The sequence below is a fragment of the Colossoma macropomum genome, unplaced genomic scaffold (assembly GCF_904425465.1).
Source record: "Colossoma macropomum unplaced genomic scaffold, Colossoma_macropomum, whole genome shotgun sequence".
NCBI lineage: Eukaryota > Metazoa > Chordata > Actinopteri > Characiformes > Serrasalmidae > Colossoma > Colossoma macropomum.
The window spans coordinates 12087348-12111209 of record NW_023494785.1 but is presented as its reverse complement, the minus strand read 5'-3'; the positions used below and the strand labels follow the sequence as shown (position 1 = coordinate 12111209).

General features: G+C 37.7%; 1 protein-coding gene across 2 annotated transcripts in view; it reads left to right on the top strand.

The window, feature by feature from the left end:
- The window catches only part of LOC118816332 (piezo-type mechanosensitive ion channel component 2), a 144086-nt gene that overhangs the window by 62800 nt on the left and 57424 nt on the right, over positions 1–23862 (top strand). For both annotated transcript variants that reach the window (XM_036582860.1, XM_036582857.1), the window contains exon 5: positions 12007–12166. In XM_036582860.1, coding sequence (XP_036438753.1) covers positions 12007–12166 — 160 coding nt within the window. The remainder of the gene's footprint in view (positions 1–12006; positions 12167–23862) is intronic.

Sequence of the window (23862 nt, the reverse complement as noted above, 5' to 3'; positions counted from 1 at the left end):
TGTTTGCCTGTAATCATATCAGCATTTCCTATTTTGTTCTGAAGGCTGCTGAACACTGTGTGAATGTTATCAATTTCCTTCAATTTTACACTGGAATATTTGTCCAATATCTTCAGACAGGCTTTCTTGCACCAAATGTGTTGTTTTGTCTAACAAAAAGGAAAGACCCGAACAGCTGACAGGTCGTATATTACTACACTGAACAAAGGTTTGTACAGTCCAGATTTATTTAGATTTATTTATTCTGTCCCTCAGAGACCTTTTTTTAAGTGTTTCATTAACACATATAGTGCAAATATACCATATCATACTTCCATACAGTACTGTCCAAAAGTCACCCTTTATTTATTTCATTTCCAGTCAAAACAGCCATAAATATAATTTCATTTTTTTAGTGTGTAATATAGCTACGCTTTGCCTTTTTAACAGCTTCCACTCTTTTCAGGGGTCTTGCTTCCAGTTTTTCAAAGACATCAGCAGGGATAGTTTTCAGTGCTTCCTGTATACACTGCGGAGGTTCAGTCTTAGAAGTTGTATTTTCAGCTTTTCACAGTTCAGGTAAAACACATAATAAACACATTTACTGATGCTGAGGTCTGGACTCTGGGGATGTGAGGCCATTGTTCTAAGAAACACCTGTGGATTTTTCACCTGAGGAAGTGCTGTTTATCTGAAGGTGACAGTTTTGGTGGTCTACAAGGTCAGATGGTTGTTAGGAGTCCCATTTTCTATATGTCTTTAAATCATAACTCCAGTTTTGGAACTCGTCTTTCCACTTCCTCATGCAAGTGGGTTGTCTTATATCTAATCTCCTCAGAAATATCTCCTGAAAATAAATGACTTGTGCTGATGACTATTTTGATTTGAAATAAAAGGATAAATGAAGTAAAAATAAATTAATAAAGGGTCTCTGACTTTTGCACCTTACTGTATATGCTTTCTAACAATGATTAATTTTTTTGCAATGTCACTGAAAATCTAATAGAAAGATATTTAAATGCTGTATCAAAATAAGTCTAATGTGTTGCCTATTTAAATTGGGTGATTATGGAATAAATTAGCCATGTTTTTCTTGACTCAGTGATAAAGGTCATTAAAACACAAGGGAGAATGCAACAGGCACTTCCTTATGCCCAGTGCTGTGTGAGCTCTGAATCGTGCCACTGTGCTCCATGTTGTCCTTGGACAGAAAGCAGCCTAAAGCCTCAGTGGCCATTGCTGCCCCATTCGTGTGGACCCGGTCTTATTTGCTGTACAAATAATTAAGCAGTAATTACTGTCTGGGAGCTTCAGAGATCTTTATTAGGGATTAGGGTGGAAGTGAACATGGTGTTAATGCTGAGATCCCTACTTACCAAGCACATTAGCATTTCACCTGGGGCAAAGGAGAAGGCTTACTTTACACATGCTTGTCAGAATCTGAGGCTAGAGTCCTGTTGACTGAATTACTAAAGTCCTGGTGGTTGAGTTATTTATGTATGCAAACTAATTAGCATCGCTCAAAAAAGTAGTGTATAATGGAGATGAGTGATTCATCACTTCAACGTATTAATACTTTCCTTCCTTTGGGCTGTTTGAACCTTGTGAAATGTCTATGTCTAGGTGTTCCATGGTTTTATGATGCCAGAAGAGGTTGCTCAGAACCTCAAAGCTGAAAACAAGCAAGAAATTAAGTGTGTTTCTGAGCTGTCTGTGTCCTGAAGCAAGCTGCTGTACAGCACTGTGGCTTCGCCTGCCTCGCTGACTCACTCTGCAAACAACAGGGTCTAATGATTCACACTCACATCCAGCCAGTCCTCCATTTTGGTAGGATCAAGATGTGATAAACAGACCAAAGTAAACCAGGAAGTTAGGTTCATGAGTTAGGATAAATGTGAGCTCCAGTTGTAAGAAAAAGAAAAACTGAACCCTTGGGAATTGTCTGGATGTCTGGATGAAATGTGATCTGATCTTCATCTTTATGATAATAAATAAAGACTCTTATTTTGACAGCACACACCATTTTGCAGCGTCGTATCTTTATTACAAATGGAACAATCAAAGCCACTGATGGAAAATATGTGAACCTCTAGCATAATGACATTTTGGAAAAAAGGGTAGTGGATATCAGGTGTTCCAGTCCAATTCAGGATGGCCTGCTATTTTAAAAATAGAATTTTTGGCTCTTGTCAACCCTCAAGAGCCCCTTAGAGTTAAAACTGTGAAACATGTTGCTTACTAGCTTTATCAAATGAATATTACACTGAACTCTAAACAAAACTTCCAGTGATGTTTAGAGGGTACTGTTGTACACAAATGAAAGAAATTCAGCTCTGTTGCTATTTCTCACAGGAGCCTGCATACATTTAAGTTTAATGTAAGAAAAACACTGAACAAGGATGATCTTCAAGAGAAGAAGCCACTGATGAAGCCATTTTGTTATCTGTCTCAAGTTTTCTCAAGACTCCCTGTATATTCCACAGCTCCAGTGGAAGAATGTTTTGTGTTAGACAAATGTTGAACTTTTTGGTGCTTGGAGATAACAAAGCACTGCATACCTCCACCAATACCTCATCTCAGCTGTGAAGCATGGTGGAGGGAGTATAATAGTGTGGAGCTGCTTTGATGTATGAATGCGTAAGATTTCTGCACACATTGAGATATTTAGGTATTGTTCAGAATATCAATACAATACAACATCAATATCAATATCAGTACAACAGTATATCATGGATAATGTTGTGGCAAAACATATACTGACACAACCATAACTGTTTTAACCAATTTATGAATTACCTTTACACAAGGGTGCATGCTTGAGACTGATAATGCATGCAAGTCTGAAAGTGCAATATTTATAATTTACAGCATGTGCATACATGTGCTTAATAGTTAGTGCTGTGCCCTTTATTGTTATTATTTGTATAAGACTGAACTGGAGAAGGGAGCATTTTACTGTTTGTTCATTTTTGTGCATTACATTAAGGAGAAACTGATGTCAAGGCTTGTGTGTTACTTTTTAGTTGTGCATTTGAGTTTAGTTTCACTTTTCAGAATTTCACTTTCACAGATGGAGTGTTATGAATAGGTGTAGATATTAATGAAAGGTGTTATCATATTCTAAAACCTTGATTGGTTATGTATTATTATTGCAGCATTAATTTCCAAATGTATTGTAAACATTGACAAAATATGTCAGTTGTGCATCTGATGTTTTGCATCATTGTCTTATATTGTTACCCTTGTCTCGTGGTATGTATTGTACCGCGAAGTTGTTGCCAATACCCAGCCCAAATTGTATCAGTTCAGGTTCAAGCTGTTCGAGTTCAGGTGTCTGCATAGCAGAATGTTAGGACATCTGTCTGTGATCTAAAACATAAAAGAATTTGGGTAATGCAACATTACAATGATTCAAAACACAAGAGTAAATCAACAACAGATCGGCTAAAACTCTGTATGTAGTTTAGAGTGGGCAAGTCAGAGTCCTGACCTTAATTCCCCTCAAATAATGTAATGTGATCTGAAGCAGGCCATTTAATCAAAACATACTGAACATATACATCAGCTTTGCGTAGAGGAATTCAAAACAGGCTAAATACCTCTTAATTGCTGTGCAGGACTCATCAGCTGCAGAAAGTATTTGATTGAGGTTGTTGCCAATAGTGGAGGCTCTACAAGTGACTAAATAACAGAATTCACATAGCTTTTCCATAGTGACCTAGACTATTTTGTTCAGTGAAAGATATGCCACTGTAAAATGGGTATTTTATTTGTTACACATCCATCTGAGCCATTCATGGAGTAGTTCAGATAATTCCAAAGGGTTCATAAAGTTTTCTCACATGCATTAAACTATGAAAATAGCCTTTTTTATTACTGCATTGTTTTGTCGTTTAACTTCATACAACTTATATACATACATCCACCCATTCAACCTATGTCAATTTGGCCCCATCTACTCACACTGAAGTTATAAGTCAGGCTGGACTGGTTTTCTGCTTTTGGAATGAGACACAATACAGGACAACCAATCAGAACAGAGGTCACTTGCATATATCTTAAAGGCACAGTAACAACAACAACCTGTTTAATTAAAAGAGATGAAGGCAGTTTGTAAAATGGTCATGTAAAAATTATAAATTATGACACACAAATGTTCTGAGTGAACCTCAGGGAAAGAATAAAATATAAGAAAAATGTAGAACATGGGTCTTTCAAACCTAAATCTATGTTCACGTGAACCCAAAAAATAGCTAAACTATGCAATCTTGCAAGATGATGAACAGTATATCACACTTGAGCTGTAACTTCACTGCTCTGCTCTGATACTTATGTGCTCACTCTGATTTGGCTGTTAGGAAAAAGGATAGGGTCACTCTTTACTTTGTACCATTGTACTATGTCTGACTTGCATGCTAAACTCCTTTATGTATCAAAGTTAAAGTACATTGATGATCTGGAAAGTAATAGCTCAAGTTTTAATTTTGGAAACCTACACGTTTGAGTATTAAAGACAGTTTGGCAGATTAAATACTGGCTAATATTACCATTTAGCCTCAGAAAGCTTCCCTACTTTCACTACATTTCCAAGGCTGACTGGAAACAAGCTGTAGAGCTGGAAGGGCAATTATGTGCAGATTATTTCTCCCTGGGGATGCACCCTGTTTGAATATGGTCAGGGAATGGCCGTTGTTATGATTATGCATGTCACTGTTGACAGTGGAACGACTGGTGGCCTGACATCCATAAGCCAAATTGCTGAATTAGTCTATGAATCCTATTAGCTGTATTTCCACATCTAAGAAAGCGATCAGGTTTCAAACAGATTGGTAGGAAGAGAAGGAAGGTCAGTCAGTAACAGTTCACTCTCAGTGCTGACATGCTTTATCCAGAAGTCATTACATTGATTCGTATTACACTGGAACCAGTTACTTACAGTAATAAGATCCTACATAATAACAGCACAGAAAGTCGAATTTAAAGTCTAGGACAAAGATCCATAGCTTGCATTTTAGTTTCATTGTACTTACAAATAATTTGTAGTAGTAACTGAATAATAAGTCTTAAGAGTAGAAGCTGAATTATAACCCTGCATTTTAAGGGATTAAATCAGCACCAGGCAAAGCAAGAGGTAAGCACTATCACCAAAACAGTTTCAATGTTACTTTGTAAAACTGGTTGCTTTTATAGGACGTCTGTGTTTAGACAGGATTTATACAAACCCATTTCCAAAAAATTTGGGACAGTATGTGAAATGCTAGTAAAACCAGAAAAGTTACATTTTTTTACCTATATTAAACTGAAAATGATACAAAAACACAGTATTTCATGTTTTTCAACATCATTTTGACACATTTTCAGCAGGAGACAGTTCTGGACTGCAGGAAGGCAAGTCTAGAGAACCCACTCTCTCTGATAATGCAGCCATGCTGTTTCAACATGTGCAGAACGTTTCTTGGTGTTGTCATGTTGAAATAAGCATGGACGTGCTCGAAAAAGGCAGCACGTGTTGCTCCAAAATGTGTTCATTGTTAACGGTGCTTTCACAGGTGTGCAAGTTACTTACTAATACACCCCCCATACCATGACAAATGCTGCCTTTTGAACTTTATGCTGGTAACAATCTAGATGGTCCTTTTCGTCTTTGGCCTGGAAAACTCAACATTCAGTTTTTCCATAAACAATCTAAAAGTTCGAGTTGTCAGATCACAGCACGTTTCCACTGTGTATCAATGCATTTCAGATGAGCTTGAGCCCAGAGAAGTCGGCAGTGTTTCTGGATGTTGTTGACACAAGACTTCTGCTGTGCATAGTAGTCTTAACTTGCATTTGTGCAACAGATGGTGTTTATTGACAATGGTTTGTAAAGTATTCCTAAGCCATGTGGCCATATGAGGGATTGAAGGTCACAGGCATTCAATTTTGCTTTTCAGCATTGCCTTTTAATTTCTCTTGACACTATGAATCTTTTAATGTTATTATACGCTGTAGAGGGTGAAATACTCAAAACCATTGCAATAACTTTGCTTAGGAATGTTATTTTTAAACAGTTAGAGTTTTTGCTGACACAATTTTTTGGTAATATGGCTCCCTTTCAGCCTTTCCTCACTGCTCCCTTTAAACCCAAACATGACTGCATCGCCTGTTTATGATGTTTTTTGAACATTTAGCAATGTTCCCAGCCCCATTTTCAGAACAAACAGATATTTTTAAAAAACAGTTAAGTTGATAAAATAAAACTGGAAACATCTCTTCTTTTTACTTTTTTCATTCAAAAACTTCAGAAAGTATTTTTATAAATATCTGTTTTCAGTTTTTAGTTACATATTTCTAATGTTTTTGCAGCTGGGTTTGCTATCAGTTCCATCATTTTTTGTAGGGGTTCCATTTAAATTAATGAATTTACCACACTCTGTATGTAGATATCAACATGCTGCTCTAGCTTGCTAGTGTAGTTGTTCCCTGTAGGTTTTTATCCATGAATCAAGTACCTTATTTGCTCATTCTTTGAACCCTGATTGACCCCTAGAGGAGTCTTTGGCCCTTGACCTGAAAGGGGGCCTAGGGGTGCTCATAACTTTCCTCCCCTACAGCATGCAATGCTTCAGCCATGTTTGGTGTAACTGAAGACCCTGAGAACATCAGTGGAGGAGACTGGGAGAGGCCACTGGAAGCGGAAGGTTGGGGGTGGCTGTATCACCAGGCAGCGAAGAGGCTGGCACCAGCTTTAGTGTGCTGACGTGGTGGGCTCCACAAATGAATGCTTTGAGAGGAACACCCAGTCTCTTGGCATTGCATAAATAAAATGTAGCTGATTTCAGAGAAATGCTATCTATTTGCACTCAGGCCCCGTGAACCCAACCACATTATTTTGTCTGTGTGTGGTGCACATGATATGTCCTGTTATGAAAAATGCATAAGGCGTACTATATAAAATTGCTGCTTTACTGTAAAGTAGGACTGTGTGTGACTTTCACCAGACAAAAGAAGCTTGAAAAGGTACAATCTACAGAGTTTATGGAATAGAGTTTTTATAATATTTTGAAGAAAAGATTTTTGGGCAGCACTTTACTGGAGGCAGCAGTTACAAGGCCACGTGAAAGCTATAATAACCATGTGTGGTTTATAAATGTCTGTATGTATACATAGGTCAATGTGAAAGACCTATGTAGGTGTGGTGTAGCGTTATGAATGCTGCTCTTCAGTAAAGTGTTACCAATTTTTGTCATTGTTAAGATCTATCTAGCTTACACACGATACACAGACAAGCTGCTGAATCTTCTCAGAAGCACTGAGGATGATGACAGACCACTCTTATTGCGGATCTCTCTGAGAGAAAAGATTGGATTACGTGATGGCCAGAAGGCCAGCTGGACCTTTGAAATGCGTTTAGTTGTGAATTCAGCGCTACACAATTAAAGCTCCCTCATCATGTCGACCTGTTACGATGCCCACATTTTCTTGGTGAGTTTCCGGTATTTTCCAAGCCTTCTCTGGCCTACGGACGAGAAAAACTGGTGATTTTTAGCAGATGCAGAAGTGGATTTGGCATGCCTGATAATGTGGGCAGACATGCCTTCACGGAACGCTTAATTACATGCTAATGGTCAAGAAATGTCTTCGGTGGTGGAAATGCACACAAAGAAACATCCCGTTTACAATGAGCGACAAATTAACCGAAGCTAAACCTTTGGCTTTTTTGTTAAACGGGAACAGATCTGAGTTAAAAATCTGTTTAAGGTTATATCTCTTGGCAGTTAACAGCTGTTAAACACACAAACATTTTAGGCTATCAGGTTTTATAGATCATTCAACTGATTTGTTTCAGAGTTGAAAACACATTTTGGACTTTTAACTGACTTGGACTTGGACTTGGACTAAAATCCTTTTACTTCAAAAGACACAATACCTTAATTTAGTAAATGTAATTAAAATTAAATGATTGAACATTCAATTTTGTAACTACAAAAAAATTCATAACACCACCAAAACTTTACTAAATGTTTCGTTGGTGACTGTTTCGGTAGTGACAGTTTTAACTCAAAAACGCTAGCCAGTACATGACTAGCAAATACAGCCTTGAACAGTTGTTTACACACGAAATCATGCAATCAGAAATATCCTTCATGCAAACACAACAATAAGGTTACACACTGACTTTCAGACTTCAAGACACGTTTACTTCAAAACAATGAGGGCTATTAGGGAAGAAGGACAGGGATGCAATCTTACTTCCTACTCTAAATAGCAGGGGTGTGGCTAAAATAAGGGTGTGGCTAAAATAAGGCTCCGCCTACAGACTAAACTTTGTGTTTTGGATGTGGCATGAAAAAAAGTTTTTTTTTATTTAATAAATTAAATAAATGTAAGTCATTCCACTTCACTAGAAAATAAATTAAAAATATTTTTAAAACAACACTGAAAAAAAAAAACAACAAAAAAAGTAAGTAGTATTTGAAGTTTATGGGTTAGGTTTTGAGACAGCCACCTCCCAAAAAAAAATATATATATATATATAAATATATATATATTACAATATCTTGGGTTTAAATAAATCTTAACATAATCTTTGTAAAAATCTAAGGTCTAAATACATAATTGTTTTTGTAAACTGCTTGAATAAATTCTGTAGAATGGTGTAAAGCACAAACAGTTCTTTATAATCATTTCCAATCATTTCTCACTAGAATTCAATAAAATTGTTTATTATGAGTTAACTATTAAAGTGTTTTTGCATATATAAAATAGGAAAAAAACTTTTTTTCTTTTTGTTCCAAAGCAAAATATTCAGCACTGTTTATTTTTAGCTCAGGATAAATGCACATAAACCAGCAATATTCAAATAACTGTTGAACTGAATCTGTGCAGGAATGTGCTGGAAACGTTTACTGCTCCATTTAGTTTGTTTTTTAAAAGATCTCGTGCTTCGGTTTGTTTGTACAGTTTCATCTTGGCCGTGCTGAAAGCAGCAGATTCTCTCTACGTTTCTCTATTTGAGTGCTGGAGCTCCTCCATTGCATGCTGGAGAGGTGGAGGTATTGTCGGTATCGTCTGCGGCTGTTAGGTCCAAATGATGCAGTGGGGATCCATCAGACTGTTCATTATCCCCCGCTGATGTCCTGCGTGCAGTGCCAGCCGATGACTATTTCAAACCTCAACAGTATCCACTCACAGTCATCAAAAAGAAACCCAACTCCTGCGCAAACAAAAGTTCAACCTTTGAATAAATGTAGGAATTATAAGTGGTCAGCACCTTCTAAAAACAAACCCAAAACACACATTTTTCTGGGTCTCATTTTGGACTGCTGCTTTCGCTGTAAACTTTATCGGGTTTTGTTCTCTGAATTCTCTTTATGGGCCAAAGTTGCCCAGTTAACTCACCCACCACACTATCTTCTTCCCAAATCAGTGCCATCTGTATGGCCTTCATTTTGCCAGCTCACGCTTTTCTCTTTATTAGCATGGTGAGATGAAAGGCGACCTTAACCAATAGTGTAAACTGTTTAGATACCAGGCGGCGTCTTTTAAAGAGGCTGCACTAAATGGACCAATCGCAGCACTCATTTATTATTATTTTTTTCAAAGTATGTCAACTAGTGGCGTCTGCCGCTTATTAAATTTTATGCAGCAAACATAGTGTACTTCAAAGTGGCTGAATTGAGGCTAGTTGGCAGTGTTTCACTTTGAAAGCAGGAGATCATGTGGAGTGAGCCCTATGTGTATCCAAACATTTGTTTAGCGCTGTGTGCAACCCAACAGCAACAGGGAGAAAGCAGATTTACTGCTTAGGTTTTTGGTGAAGGGCTTTTCAATTGATGATCTTTTTTGTTTTGTTTGAGCTGTTTTTCATTTTCCTCACACTATTTGTAAAGGATGGATTTGTTAATAATATGCACCAATAGTGGAATAAAAAAATCATATCATGTCAAGTAAAAACATCTTAATTACATCCTAATATAATATATTCTCATCATGATGTTGTTGTAAGAATATTATGATAATTTTATCTACTAAAATGCCTTTTTATCAGCAAATACTTTTGCTTGTTTTGAAAAATAATGCTAGAAACAAGCAAAAATGTCTACAAATCAGATGCTTTCAGTAGATAAACTTACGTAAAACAAGTAAAAACATTGAGGAATGTGTTGAAAATCTTATAATATTCTTATAACAGTCTTATAATGAGAAAAATTAGATGTATTCACCACATTTAAAATGTTTTCACTTGCCAAGGTATAGTGTTTGCAGTGTAGCTCTATCTAGCATTACAAAGAAATATATATTTCTATAGGGTTCCAAATCCAATAAAATGCATCAAATGTAGTAATTTTAGTGCAGTAGCCCAGCATCGCCAAGACATTCTGCTTGTATGGAGTACAATAAGTACATCATCATAAATCAGTCAAATCTAAACATCTGTCCAATGCTGGTCATTTTTTTTTTAAATAATTAGCCAATACTGATATGATTCTGATATCAGTTTTTGCCAGTGCATAGCTATTATGAAGGATGTTTTCATGAGTAACCCTGCTGTGGCTTCTCCCACGGTGTTCTGAGATGAACCCTGTTTGTCAATGCAACCCGCTCATTCACTGTATATAACTCATTCCAGGCTGCTGAACGGTGCTGTGGTTTATGGGACTCTGAGCTCGTATCAGCTTTGTAATGTACTCCAGTTTTCAAAAAGACCCTCTGCTCTTAACTCCACAGCCGTGTAACCTAACCTTCACTATGTAAACCCTTTATAGATCTGAAAACGAGGCCCTTTGCAGCTGAAGGGTGCCTTAACGGACCCGGCAAGTATGAAACAAGTGGAGATTCAGTTTTCAGAAGGGAAACGTGCAGCTCTTTAAAGAGAAATCGGTCTGAGGATTGAATGGATTGGTTTCATTAAAACTGCTTGTGAGCCAGGGGACTCGAGCTGGGCAAACTGCGAAAACGCTGCAGCTCACTGAAGTGCGGAAATGAGAACCAGACGGGCTAATACTTTAACCAAGGATACTAAGAATCACAGGCTTTTATTGTGGGACAGGACGTTTTTGTGTGCATCGATATGTGTGTGTGTTTAAGAATTACTGCTGCTCATTGTTGCATTAAATAACATTTCATCTGACATCATTTGGCTTAAAGAGGGATTATGTGATTCAAATATGCCTTTTGTAATAATGGTATTTTTACACACAATACTGTGCCGAGACCACCCTTCCTTTATTTAATGCCCAGATTATGTTATTCATTTTACTTATACTATTACATATAATATAGACTAGAAATAAAGTACTATGTGTTAAATATAATGTACTCTACTTGCATAAGGAGAGTTTCCAAACTGGAAATGGGACTCCTAATAACCTGGTAGACCACCAAAACTGTCTCCATCAGATAAGAAAGCTTTCATCTTTGAGAGAGAGGAGAAAATCAAGCTCCACGCTTGCTTTGGATCTGAAAACATCCACAGATTTTCTGTCCATCCTTCCACTGTGAGAAGACAACTCAACACTAGTCTAAAAGGATGTTCAGCTGTCAAAAAGCTCTTACTGAGAAAAAGGAAACAAGACATATTTGGAATGAGCATGAACAATATATGGATGAATGATAGTTATTGAATGATAGTAATTATTAACCCTATAAAAGGCCAGGGCCTGCAATCAGGCCCAAAGTTTTATTACACACTTCTATAACCCAAGAATAGCTCAGCCGGTTTGCAATAAAGTCCCTGTAGTTACTGAAAAATAAGCCTTACTATGTTATAAGCCTGGGATTTTTTAATTGGTTAATTTCAATAGGTTTACAGAGATGAAGTCCAGAATCATTTGTGGAAGTATACAGTGTCTGAAATAATGTATTGACTACAAATTATAATCCTAAACAGTAACATCAGATGATGGCATGATACAAACTCAAAGTGCTATGTAGGCATGTTAAAACAGTCCCTTATAAAGGTCTGATACTGCTGCATTTATAAGGTGATGTTGAACTTCATTGTGCAAAAATGATTTCAGCAAACGTATCTGTGTTTGGTTACAGTGTCCGCGGGGCAGATGCAGGTAATGGCATCCGAGTTTTCATCCCAGACATTGGCATGTTCATCGCTGGTCTAGTTTCGTGGCTCCTTTGCTGCAGTCTAGAGAAGCCTCCAGTGAAGGACATCTCACAGCTTAACACAGACTTTGAAACGGACAACCAGGTGAGCACACGCACCTTTAACTCTTAGAAGTCAAGAGTTTTCTTTTGTAACATTATTCAAATGTAATTACTAGCGATGTAACCATTACAACACATTGTGTCAAATTGTATAGAAGTCTATTGTGTTGTGTTGTATTGTTGTATAGTGACTAGCAGAATCAGAATCAGAATCATTTTATTTCACCATTTATGTAACACATGCAAGGAATTTGCCTTGGCGAGTGCACACATGTGTCACATGTAACATACTAAACAAACCAGGCAAGCAAACAGATTGTTGACAAATATTGAACTAAAGGGAAAAATAAAATACAATACAATAAGAATAAGAATGAAGAATAATGAAGAGCCATGAGGAGCTAAAGAGAAGTGTGTATATCTGTACATATGCAGATAAGAATATCTATACACATGCAGGTCTGAGTAGACATGTACTATAAAAACTATTATATATAGAATATTGTGGAATGTTATTAACATTTGCAAAAATTCAACATGTGTATAGTTGCAAATAAGCATTGTGTTACAGAGGAGGGACTGTAATACTGTAGGGAGGATTGTTTGATTTAGTTTAAGTTTAAATCTTAAGTGTAAGTTAGCAAATTAGTTTCTGGTTAGTTTCAGATTCTGATCTTTCAGCAGAATTTCTCTATTTGTTTCAATGAGCTAAAATGACCTGCTTTTACTGCAATAACTCTAATGATTATACCTTTAATGCCTTTTATTAGCAGATCCTTTTTAGGATTTTTGAGGTTAAAGAGGGTTTCAAGTATATAAATTAAAGCTTCAAATTATCATACTGAATTCTGCACCATTGGTTGACATGGATTTCATCATTGATCTATAAATATGTATTTCTATAACAGTGAACAGTTCTAGGTTCTTTAAAGTAAAAGTGCATGTCACCTCCTTTGCACTCGTGTCAAAGCTGCTCTCATTGCTCTACATGGGTTTTGTTGATTAATACTCTCTTGGTGCATGCAGCCAGACGCCCACAATCCATCTTACTTTTTTACTGCGGGAGTCTGCTCCTTTGCAGGCCGACAGAAAGGCCGCTTTGACGATAAATTACGAGCCACGGCTCTAAAGAGGATAATAAGGCGCACCCATTACTGTCTGGATGAATACCAACCAGAGACATTTTCGTAGTACGAGATTTCTCCCAAGGCTGCTGTTGTACCTCCCTCGATAGTTGAGCCATGCTGCTCTGTACATTGCAGCCTGGAAACCATCCTCAATGAAGAGAGGCTGCCGTTGCATTTGATCAGCACACATACACTCGAGGAGAGCTTCTCCTGCCTCTGGAGGCTATTTATCAGTTATCTGGCAAAGCTCATGCACTGAGAGATAAAGTGTTCAGAAGGCTGTAAAGCCATGCCTGTGGTAACCAAACAGCTGTCAGGATTGGCATTCTCTCTGGTGGAACGTTCAGTTGTTTTCTTAAAGTCATGAATTTCAGGAAGCTCTTGTGATAGGAACTCAGAAATCATATAACACAAAGAGATAATGAGGCCCCTTGATTCAGGACTATTAACCAGGGCCTGACTGATACGGACATTTTATACAGATACTGATTTTTAGTAGCTAAAAATTCTACTAAATGATTTTAGCAGCTGATATTATTTTATATGAGCAAAAATGAAACAGGCTAAGCCCAAGCCAAAACTTGAAAAGGAAATGATTGTCATTTGAAGCAGCTGAAGCTGTTCAATTGTCTAATATTATAAGTTATATTATAAGTATTGGTGTCTTAGCAGTGGAATTTTTGCAGATACAGTAACTATAAATCAGCAACTCGTTGTTGAGTATTCTCTCACTTTTTTTTGCAAATTATGTATGTCAGGCTTAACTCTTTAAACACTGTTTAAAATTCAGTTATTAATCTTAAAGCTTATTTTTGCAGTATCAATTTCATGTCAATTATTCAGAAACTGCTGTAAAACTGCAATGTGAGGTTTGGTAGCAGTCAAAAGTTTATTGTTGATTTTCATAATCCTAGAGACATTTTTAATTTAAAGGCTTTTGTTTAAAAGTTTCAAAGTTTCTAAAACAAATGCAGTCGTATGCAAAAGTTTGGTCACCCCTGGTGAATCTACATGTTTTGTTGATTTTCTATGTGAAAATAAGTGAATAGGGGTGCGGGAAAAACTCGATTCTTAGATGCATCGCGATGCGGACGTGAACGAGTCTGAATCGATTCACAAATGTCAAAAATCGATTTTCTAAATATTTAATTTATAACGGAACGTTGACGGAACGCAAAAGGCGGAACTTGGAAGTGGGTAAGTGCAGCGCCCGGACAGCGAAGTGGATGAGCGAGAAATCCGACCGGCTCCCTCTGCGTTAAAGCCAGGATAGATCAGGAGTCACAATCCAAATGTTAATAAGAGCCGTTTTGTCCTTTCAACAAAGTCAAACCACCTTGGGAGCCACAACATTTAATGTCCAGTGTGTGTTAATGTCGTAGTATGGGCTAAAAATATAAACGAGAGCGCAGATTTACTTCGCTCTACTTTAAGCTTCAGCTTTAGCCGCTTTCCTTCCATCTCCACCAGAACACCTTTCTTCAAAACTAGAAGAGTTTCTTGTAAAATGTCTCAGCATCCGGCTGTTTTACGAGGCTGAGGTCGCTTCTCATTCGCCAGCTTCTCGTTCTAATTTTCCCGTTCCACCTTAAATTCTGCTTTAGGCGCCGAATGTAACTGCTGCACCATTTAAGGTGGAACGGGAAAATTCGAAAGAGAAGCGAGTTCATTTTCGCAACTTTTTTTAACTCTCGTTGCAGATTTAACCAACCGCGCTGCTTAGAAATGCGAATAAGTCCTCCAAATGCAAATGTTCGTCTTAATCTCTGTTTTTTCGTTCGCTACTGGCGAGGCCAGACCTCGGTGCTCTGTGACCTGCTGTCTGTTCTCAGTCGTTGAGAACCAGGGCTTTCGCGCTATGCTGCACACTTTGGAGCCGAGATTCAGCGTCCAGTCTCGAAAATAGCCGCCCCCCCAACTCTCTACAACGAGACCAAAACCGAAGTTATAAAATCACTAAAGAAAACGGGCAGGATGGCTGTAACGCGCTGCGTGGTTACCCATTACCACTGGATCTTATTTCAGAGTAACAGCGCATTTTATCGCAGATAAGTGGCAGCAGCGTCTCTGAATGAGAGCCTTCTAGTTCACTTGCCACATCACTTCCATTTGATTTATTAACAAAAGATTTTAGATATTTAAAGCAAAGTATTTGTAATGATCCATAATGCATTTACATTATGGATCATTACAAATACTTTGCTTTAAAACTACCAAGTCCTCAGACAGTAGGAAGATAGAGATCCTGTATAGAGAAAAAAGATGCATCGAGATGCATCAATAATCGTTTTATAATCGCATCGCAGCCCTCTGAATCGCAATCGAATCGAATCGTGAGGTGCCAAAAGATTCCCACTCCCTAGTGAATACAGAGAACACATGTCTCAACATTTTTAATTCACAATTACTGTTTATTTACAGAATTTAATGATATAACAATATACCATAATTATCTATTTACAGTAATTCTTCTTTACAGCAAGTTCTCTGCCTTGCGATTTGATTACGGCATCTCAAATACAAGGCATTCTGAATGATAATTTTGTAACTTAATCTGAAATTTATACAAGTTTCATGTGGGACTTTTAGAGAAATTTAGAGTCTGAAAAAGTAGAATTGGAAGCACAATCATATCATTCTTATTATTATGGGTTTTGTATTAAAAATTAATTAGCAGAATGTCTGTCCTCATTAATGTATTTCAACCAGTCTATTATGATGTGATAAGGGAGGGTGGCGTCAAAATGGTCCTATTTGGTCAACTGCCTTTTTTAAACACTTCAAAAACATTGTCTGAACCGACTAAATGCATTTTAGTGGATTTCTCTGTGCACACTGGCTATTGGAGCCAGTTCAGTAGATCAGTAGATCAGTTTGTTATCCTCTCTGCCCTATAAGGCAGAGACTCGGAGCAATGAAGGATTTTGCTGATTTGCCAGTATGTTTTCTTCTCCAGTATTGAAAAATAGTTGATAGTAGCATGAAAATAGTAGCCTGTCAATCATTTTATGTAGGCCAAATGCATGTCTGCCTCTGCCCTGTATGCGTTGACGTGAGTTCAAATCACCCACTGCAGATCCCTTTGGCATTATAAATACTTGAGAGAATGATTTTCTTTCTTATTGGCAGTAACCATACAGATTAAATTCACTTTCAGTATGATGTGTGTGAACAGTTAATTGATCCTGTAAGAGTGAAAATATTTCAAGAGCATCGATTTCCGTTAAGTGCAGCTTCTGAACTTGATCCTCTCATTCAATTTAAGATCCTCCAGTTCCTATCATAATAACTGCACCCCCGTTTTCCTCTGCCTCTTCTATTACACAACACAAAATAATGGCTCAAGGCATTTTTGCAAGTAAAAAGCTGGAGAGCTAAACATCACGCCAGCTAAGGAAAACACGTATTAAGGACTTTAACAGACAAAATAAAGCTCTGCTTGCTCCCAAGTCTACTCATGTTCAGGACAGTGTGATGGTTTTTTCCTCCTTTGCTGTTGAAGCAAGAATATTCTGTTTCTCTAGAATACTTGAAGGTCTGTCTTTTGTTGGCTCATAGGCCCCATCACAGCCTGCCCAGTTTTAGACTGTTGGCCATATTGTTATGAGAAGTTGAGTTGATGGCATGTTGCCCTAAAACAATACCAACGCTAGGCTCACTGCTACATTTAACAGTCACCCGACCAACAAACTCAGCTTATGCAGCACTTCGCCAAGGGAAGGGCCTCCAAGATCATTCCAAAATGGCCTGTTTTTGTACATGTGCTAAAAAAAAGCCCCACCCGTGCTCCACTACTCCTCCTTTTATGCCCGGCCTTGGTTTTCTTGAGCTCTGCCAGTTCTGCTTCTGTTTGCCCTGGCGGCAAGGCCCTGGCCTAATTTCCCCATCCACTTGGCATGGAATCTGTTTATTTTTGATGGTTCCCTTCCACCACGTCTTGTTTTGCAATCAGGGCCAGTATTTATGCAGGTAAATGGCTTGTTTGACATGAGGACTGATGTATGTGGAGTCAGGCTGAAGCACGCGCTCATGGGGAAACTGACAGGTGGAGCCTGCAGATTGATGAACTGTTTGTGAAAGAGAGGAAGTACATGCCCAGTAACCCTGGACTAATATCTATAAACCCGCTCAACATCTTTCTTGGGCCTAATATCTGTCACGAAAGGCAGTGCACTGCTCTGGTTCACTGGGCTGTTCTTCGCTGCAGTTCTGTTCGTGAGCATCACAGTCCTGACACAGTCCTGGCAGAGATTTGAGGAAAAGCAGAAATGTGTTTATCTGGATGCTGTTCATGGCGAGTAGTTTGAAGGTTTTGCATGATGTCATACAAAATCCCAGCGTACTTATGCATTTGTTTTAAATTCTTATCTTTGATCAGGCTCCAGGCTTATTTTTACTATAATTACATAATGTACATAATATAATTTTGTTATTTTCATTTTATTTTACCAGTAAACTTATTATCGTATAATAATAATAATAATAATAACAATAATAATAATAGTACACACACACACACAACTTTCAAGCAATTACATGTTTTGTTGATTTTAAAAATAAGTTTAATAAGTAAACTTAAAAGTAAAAATGAAAAAAAAACTAAAAAAAAGCAAATGTTGGAAAAAAACCATTTGTTTTCCATCATAAAATGTAGTGTTTGCAAAATTTATGGCACATTTTCTAAATTGATTATTTTTTCCAATATGTTAAACTGTGCAGTAAAACTTGCAAAATAATGCCATATTTGAGTTTAATAAGTTAATATATTTTCACTTAGAAAATCAACAAAACATATGATTTTACCAGGGCTGGTTAAACTGTTGTAATGTTGTCTGTAAATCTCCCTAAACTGCTGTAGTGGGTTTGACAGCATGTGATTTGAGTGTGAATTTGACCTTTCTATTGTTTCTATGTTCAGTGCAAATAAAAGTTCAGTTCTGTATACTTAACACTAATATACATACGTACAGTATACTTTATAATGATAATAAAATTGAAGGCACATTTTAATGAGTAACTCACTCATAGGCTATGATATGTAAACTTAAGTGCTTGTTTTCATCACAGCACTCATCAACTAAATTTGAATATGAGAAAGTTTTACGCGTGTAAAGCTTGTGCACAAGCATGTAAGTGCATATGCATGTGTATGTGTGCGCACGTCTGCATAAGTGTGCATGCATGCAGAGCTATTATATCCAATTATTAATTCTGTTCTGCCTTAACATCCGCTATGTTGTTTTCCATAAAAGTCCGACTGGTGTAATCTAAACAGGCCTATTCATTTTTTATTGCTTACAAATGTGAAACTTGGCAACATGACCCACAAACAGACAATGTGGAATCTAAAAATCTCATATTTGTCTATTAGAAAGAAATCACCTGAGAAAATTAGGTTTAAAATGTTATTTATCTGGTCATTACATACATACATATAAAAATATAATAATATTAGAATAAACACAGATTACCCCTCCTACATACTCCTCAGTATTTAAAGTTACCTTCCAATGTCTCGTTTCTAAGCAATACTTTGTTAAATTAAATCTGATTGCTGATTTTTACAATTCAGCAAATCCATGCAATGGCTATGGGAATTGAGGAGATGCTGGGAAGCAATTGTTGTTACTTTTTACTGCATTAATATTTGTTTGCATTTTTCTATTAATATATGGTGTTCACACTTACTGTATGGTTTTCAGCTATTTGCTTTGGTGCTTTTTAATGACTTTTGCACTGTACTGTATTGATGAGCTGATAAATATTTTCTGAAGTGTAACTACATGCATTACTGAAAATGTTTTGTAGAAAATATGATTAAATTTCATGTTAAAACATATAAGTACACAGAGAAGCATTAAAGTTCTGAGCTTGTATTCATTTTTTTCCCCTGCCGGTAACATATTTTTAATGTGTTTTCATAATCCCTTCATTGAGCTTCAGATCACATGTCAAAAGAAGGATCTGAATATAATGCTCAGTAACTGGCTCAGTGCATAATCAAACCATCCTGCCACTGAACTAGGCCCTTTATAAACTTGAGCGATTTTTGTTGCACGCAACATTAACCTTAGTACAATATTTGCATTGCCACACTAAGCTATGTGTGCAGTACGGCCACACTTACTAACCTCCCTGTGTTTTTTCAATGCCATTAACAATGAGTTTGCATTCCAGCGCTTTAAAGACTCCAGAAGGAGGACCACGTGTGTGTGTGTGTGTGTATGCATGTGCGTGTGTGTGTGTGTGTGTGAGTGAGTGTGTGTATGTAGGTAGGAGTGTGTGTGCGTGTGTGTATGTGTGCGTGCATGTGTGTGTGTGTGTGTGCGTGCATGTGCGTGTGTGTGTGTGTGTGTGCGCATGTGTGTGCGCGTGTGTGTGTGTGTGCATGTGTGGAGACATCTGGAACACATTAGCTGATGTTGTGTTTTCGGTGGCAGCAATGGTGCTAAAGTTACCAGGCCCCCTGCATCTCTACCTTTCTCTCTCTCCCTCCCTCCATCTCTCTCTCTCTCTCTCTCTCTCTCCCTCCCTCTCTCTCTCTCTCTCTCTCTCTCTCTCTCTCTGTCTCTGTCTGTCTTTCTCTCACTCACTTCTCTTTCTTTCTCTCTCCTCCCTCTTTCTTCTCCTTTTTTTCTCTCTTGCCTACTCTCTTTTTGCCTCTGTCTCCCCCTCATTTTCTCTCTGTCTCACCCCTCTCTTTTTTCCTTTTGCCTCCTCTCTCCCTCTCTGTCTCCCCTGGATCTCTCTCTCTCTCTCTCTCTCTCTCTCTCTCTCTCTCTCTCTCTCCCTCTCCTCTCTCTCTCTCTCTCTCCTTTTTCTTTCCTTCTGACTCACCCTTGCGGACACCAGAATGTGGCAGTAATACTATTGATCTCACGCAGTCGCTCACACATACAAGGCTTGGACATACAATTTCTCAAGCTCTATTATACAATTTATACTCTTATATACTCTGCTTCATATCTCTTGTTCTCTCTCTTACTCTGTCTCATATATCTTACCGTAGATCATATATCATACATCTCTCAGTTTTTCAGTGAACAGTTTGGTCAGACTATGCAGTTTAAGGACGGTAATTAGGTAGAAAGTCATTCTCTCCTATAAGAATTTTATAGCTTATAACACACAGATAGACAGTTCTGCCATATGGTGAAAAGCTGTGTATATCTCTCTGTATTCTCTATATTTTCAGTCATCTCAGAAGACAGACATTTTCTCTTCCACTATTTACTTTATCAATGATTTTGATTGTTCAGTCATTTGATTTCAGCACCATGGACAGCATACACAATTCAAATTTAATTAGAAATGTCATTTTCAATTAGGCTAGTTTCTTTCCAGAGGAGGACGTCTTTGAAAGTACCATTTAGGGCACACTGTGTTTTGCTGTCGCTGTAGGTCTATGAAGTGAAGTAGCCTACAAGAATTCACTGTTTTGGTATGTTTCTGAGTGTCTAGTTTCCAAATGTGAGTGCTTAATTAGTTGAACAACTACATGGTCTGTTCATTTTATAATCATTATTTTTCAAAACTTCACCCTATCAACAAAAATACATTCCCAAGTAATTGTGTAGCAGTGTTTTTATCCTCTTTTTGGAAGAATGTTTTGGTCTGTTTGTGGAAAACTAGCAAAATCATGCATTTTAATATTTGATTGTTATCCCTTTAAAGTTTAACAACCTGTATTTGGCCTAACTTTACACATTAGACTTACATATTATTTTCTTAGAAGGTACTGAATAATATGTAATATTTATTGAATGATTTGTCTGAAGAGTAAATTGTATCACAATTAATTGCATTGCTTTTTCAGTTGGAATTTTACCCAATTAAAGATAAAGATAAAGATTTAAGTGCAATGAGGTTATATTAAGAAGAATGGACACGCTATGCTTCATATAGAGATTCTCTATATGCACTATGCAACATTCTGCAGAGACACTATGATAGAACATTCTGTGTGATGCATAGCAAGAATCCGAATGGCAGCAGCCTCACTGCTGCAGTTATCTGTGCTGAGGGTGCTTACTTTGTTTTCAGTGTTCTACTGCTTTGCCACGTCCATAAAATGTTCAGCGCACAACTCAGCATGATGCCTCTGTTTTCATGATGGTAAAAGCATGTGAATGCAGTTTCCACTGTTCATCGATATAATAGGCTGTTACCCCGAGACAGCTGTGATTCCCCAGTCATATCCAGTAGTCAACAACAAGCATGACCATCGCTGTTAGCTACAATTGGTTAGGTAGTAATGCCTTCTGTACAGCTCATGTAACCTAGTGACAACTGCGGCTCTCGTAAGTTGAGTCGTTGGACTCCAAATTATGCTTCGTAGACCTTCATCCTCCATTAAAGAAATTGGCCTTCTAATACAATCTGATTCTCTTGCATTAGTGCATTATTATCGCATTAACTTTGACATTCCTACTTAAGAGTAATAACTGAATAGTTTAAAGGGTTAAACCAATAGGTGCAGTGAATGGATCCATCCTGTTCACAGCACTGGTTCATGTAAGTTACACAGCAAATCAGAGAAACTTTGTAAAAGCAGCAAAATCTGTTTTCTAAAGCCTCGGTTTAGCTGTCTCTTTCTCTCCACTCTGATGAATGCCACAGCTGACCCAGCTACACATGCCAGATGTCGGCTCCACAAACACAAACAAACCTTCAGAGTCACCAAACGCAGCTCATTCAATCAATTAGGATGCTCGGTGGTCTGAGATTAAACAGATCACAGCGGGTTTTTCTTCCTTTCGCTCAGGCACGTGAAATAGGTTTGTTTGCGTAACTTTGCCCATCCAGATAACTCCTTAATGGAGCCACACAGAGCTCTCATTCACTGCGGCGAGATGATAAATACAGAGGAGCCACACATGCTGGAGATTTTGCCCTGAATGGCCAGACTCCTTCACATAAACTACCGATTAAGCTGTGTAGTGTTAGCATTATTTCAGTTTCCAGCCTCTATTGAAATTGGAGCAGGCTGCCAAGCATTTAGAGACGCTTGAATAAAAATTCGACCAAGTGACCTAGTAGAAAATGTCCAGATTAAAAGATCAACAAGCCTGGCTTTGATCTCTAAGTGGATGTCAATGTGAACTGCTGAAGAACAACATTTTAAGAAAACCTTTCTAACAACTTTCAGATTGAGGTCTGCATGCACGGCCAAATGTCAGTAACACTATTAAGCTTTTGTTAATAATTCAGTTTGAAGAACTATGTTGTGAGTTGCATTTGGGTGGATTCATGCACACAACCATTGTTGTCAAGAGATGAGACCAAGTCAAGAAGACCTGGACAAATAAAGACTGAGACCTGGACATATTGAGTTTAAGTCGAGAACAAGCTTGGCCTCTGTGTTGTGACACCACTGACCTGCACTAAACAAGTCAGATTCAAGAGACCTAGACAAAATGAGTCCATGTTTGAAGCTTTGTTGTAGCTAAGACAAAAAAAGGAAAAAAAAACACAACAATAAAAATACAATAAACAATAAAAATTCATGTGTATTTAGCCTATTAACGTTACATTAATTAAACAGTTTGCAGAAGTTTGGGCACTCTTGCCAAATTACACATTTTGTTGATTTTTTAAGTGAAAAGAAATAACACAACCTCTGCAGCAAATTATCAAACAAAAAAGAACAGCTACTTTATATTTGTTTAATGTAAAAAATGGAAAAAAAATCTAAAATAGTAAGTGGCATGCAATAGATTGGACAGCCTGCCAGGTCAGTACTTAGTAACAACCTCTTTGACAGATATCATAGTCTTTCTCTTCTTGTTTTGGAATTTTTTATCTGCTCTTCCTTTCAGAAAGCTTTTAGTTAGTGACTTTCTCAGGCCGTCTTGCAAGCACAGCATGTTTAAGATCTACCCACAGATTTTCAAACATGTTCAAGGCACGCAAAGAGCCATTCTAAAAGTTTCAGCTTGTGTTTCTTGAAGTAGTTCATGGTGGATTTGGACCATTCTCCTGTTGTAGAATCCGGCCTCTTTTCAGCTTTTCTTTTTTCAGATTTTGCTATTAGTGGGGTCCATTCTTCTATCTACCCATGCAGAGTTTCCTGTGGCACTCGCTGCCACACAACCCCAAAATATAATAGATCCACCCTCATGCCTAACAGTTGGCAAGGTATTCTTTTCATCAAACATTACACATTTTTTCTCTAAACATACTTTTTGTGATTTTGACCAAAGAGTTCCCTTTTTATTTCATCAGTCCAGATCACCAAAGTTCAAAATGCATCTGGCTTGTCTAGATGTCGCTTTACATACCTTTCTGTGATCACATTTCTATTGAGCTTTGTGTATATGTAGAAAGTGTTAACCAGTAAATCTGTTTTTGTTTGCATAGATGTTTGCTTCTGTGCTAAGGTTGCAGATAATGTTTCCTTCTGATGACTCTTCCTTGTAGATCATTTATATCCAATAACACTGCACAGTAGAATGGTGCACCACCACTTGTGTGTGAGCTAAACCTTCCTGCAGGTCCTTTGCCGTCATTTGGGTGTTTTGCTTTGCCTTTCTGACCAGCCTGTGAGCAGTTCTCTCTGAGAGTTTTCTTTGTCTTCTAGACTTTGCCCTGGCTTTCACAGGTCCACTTCACC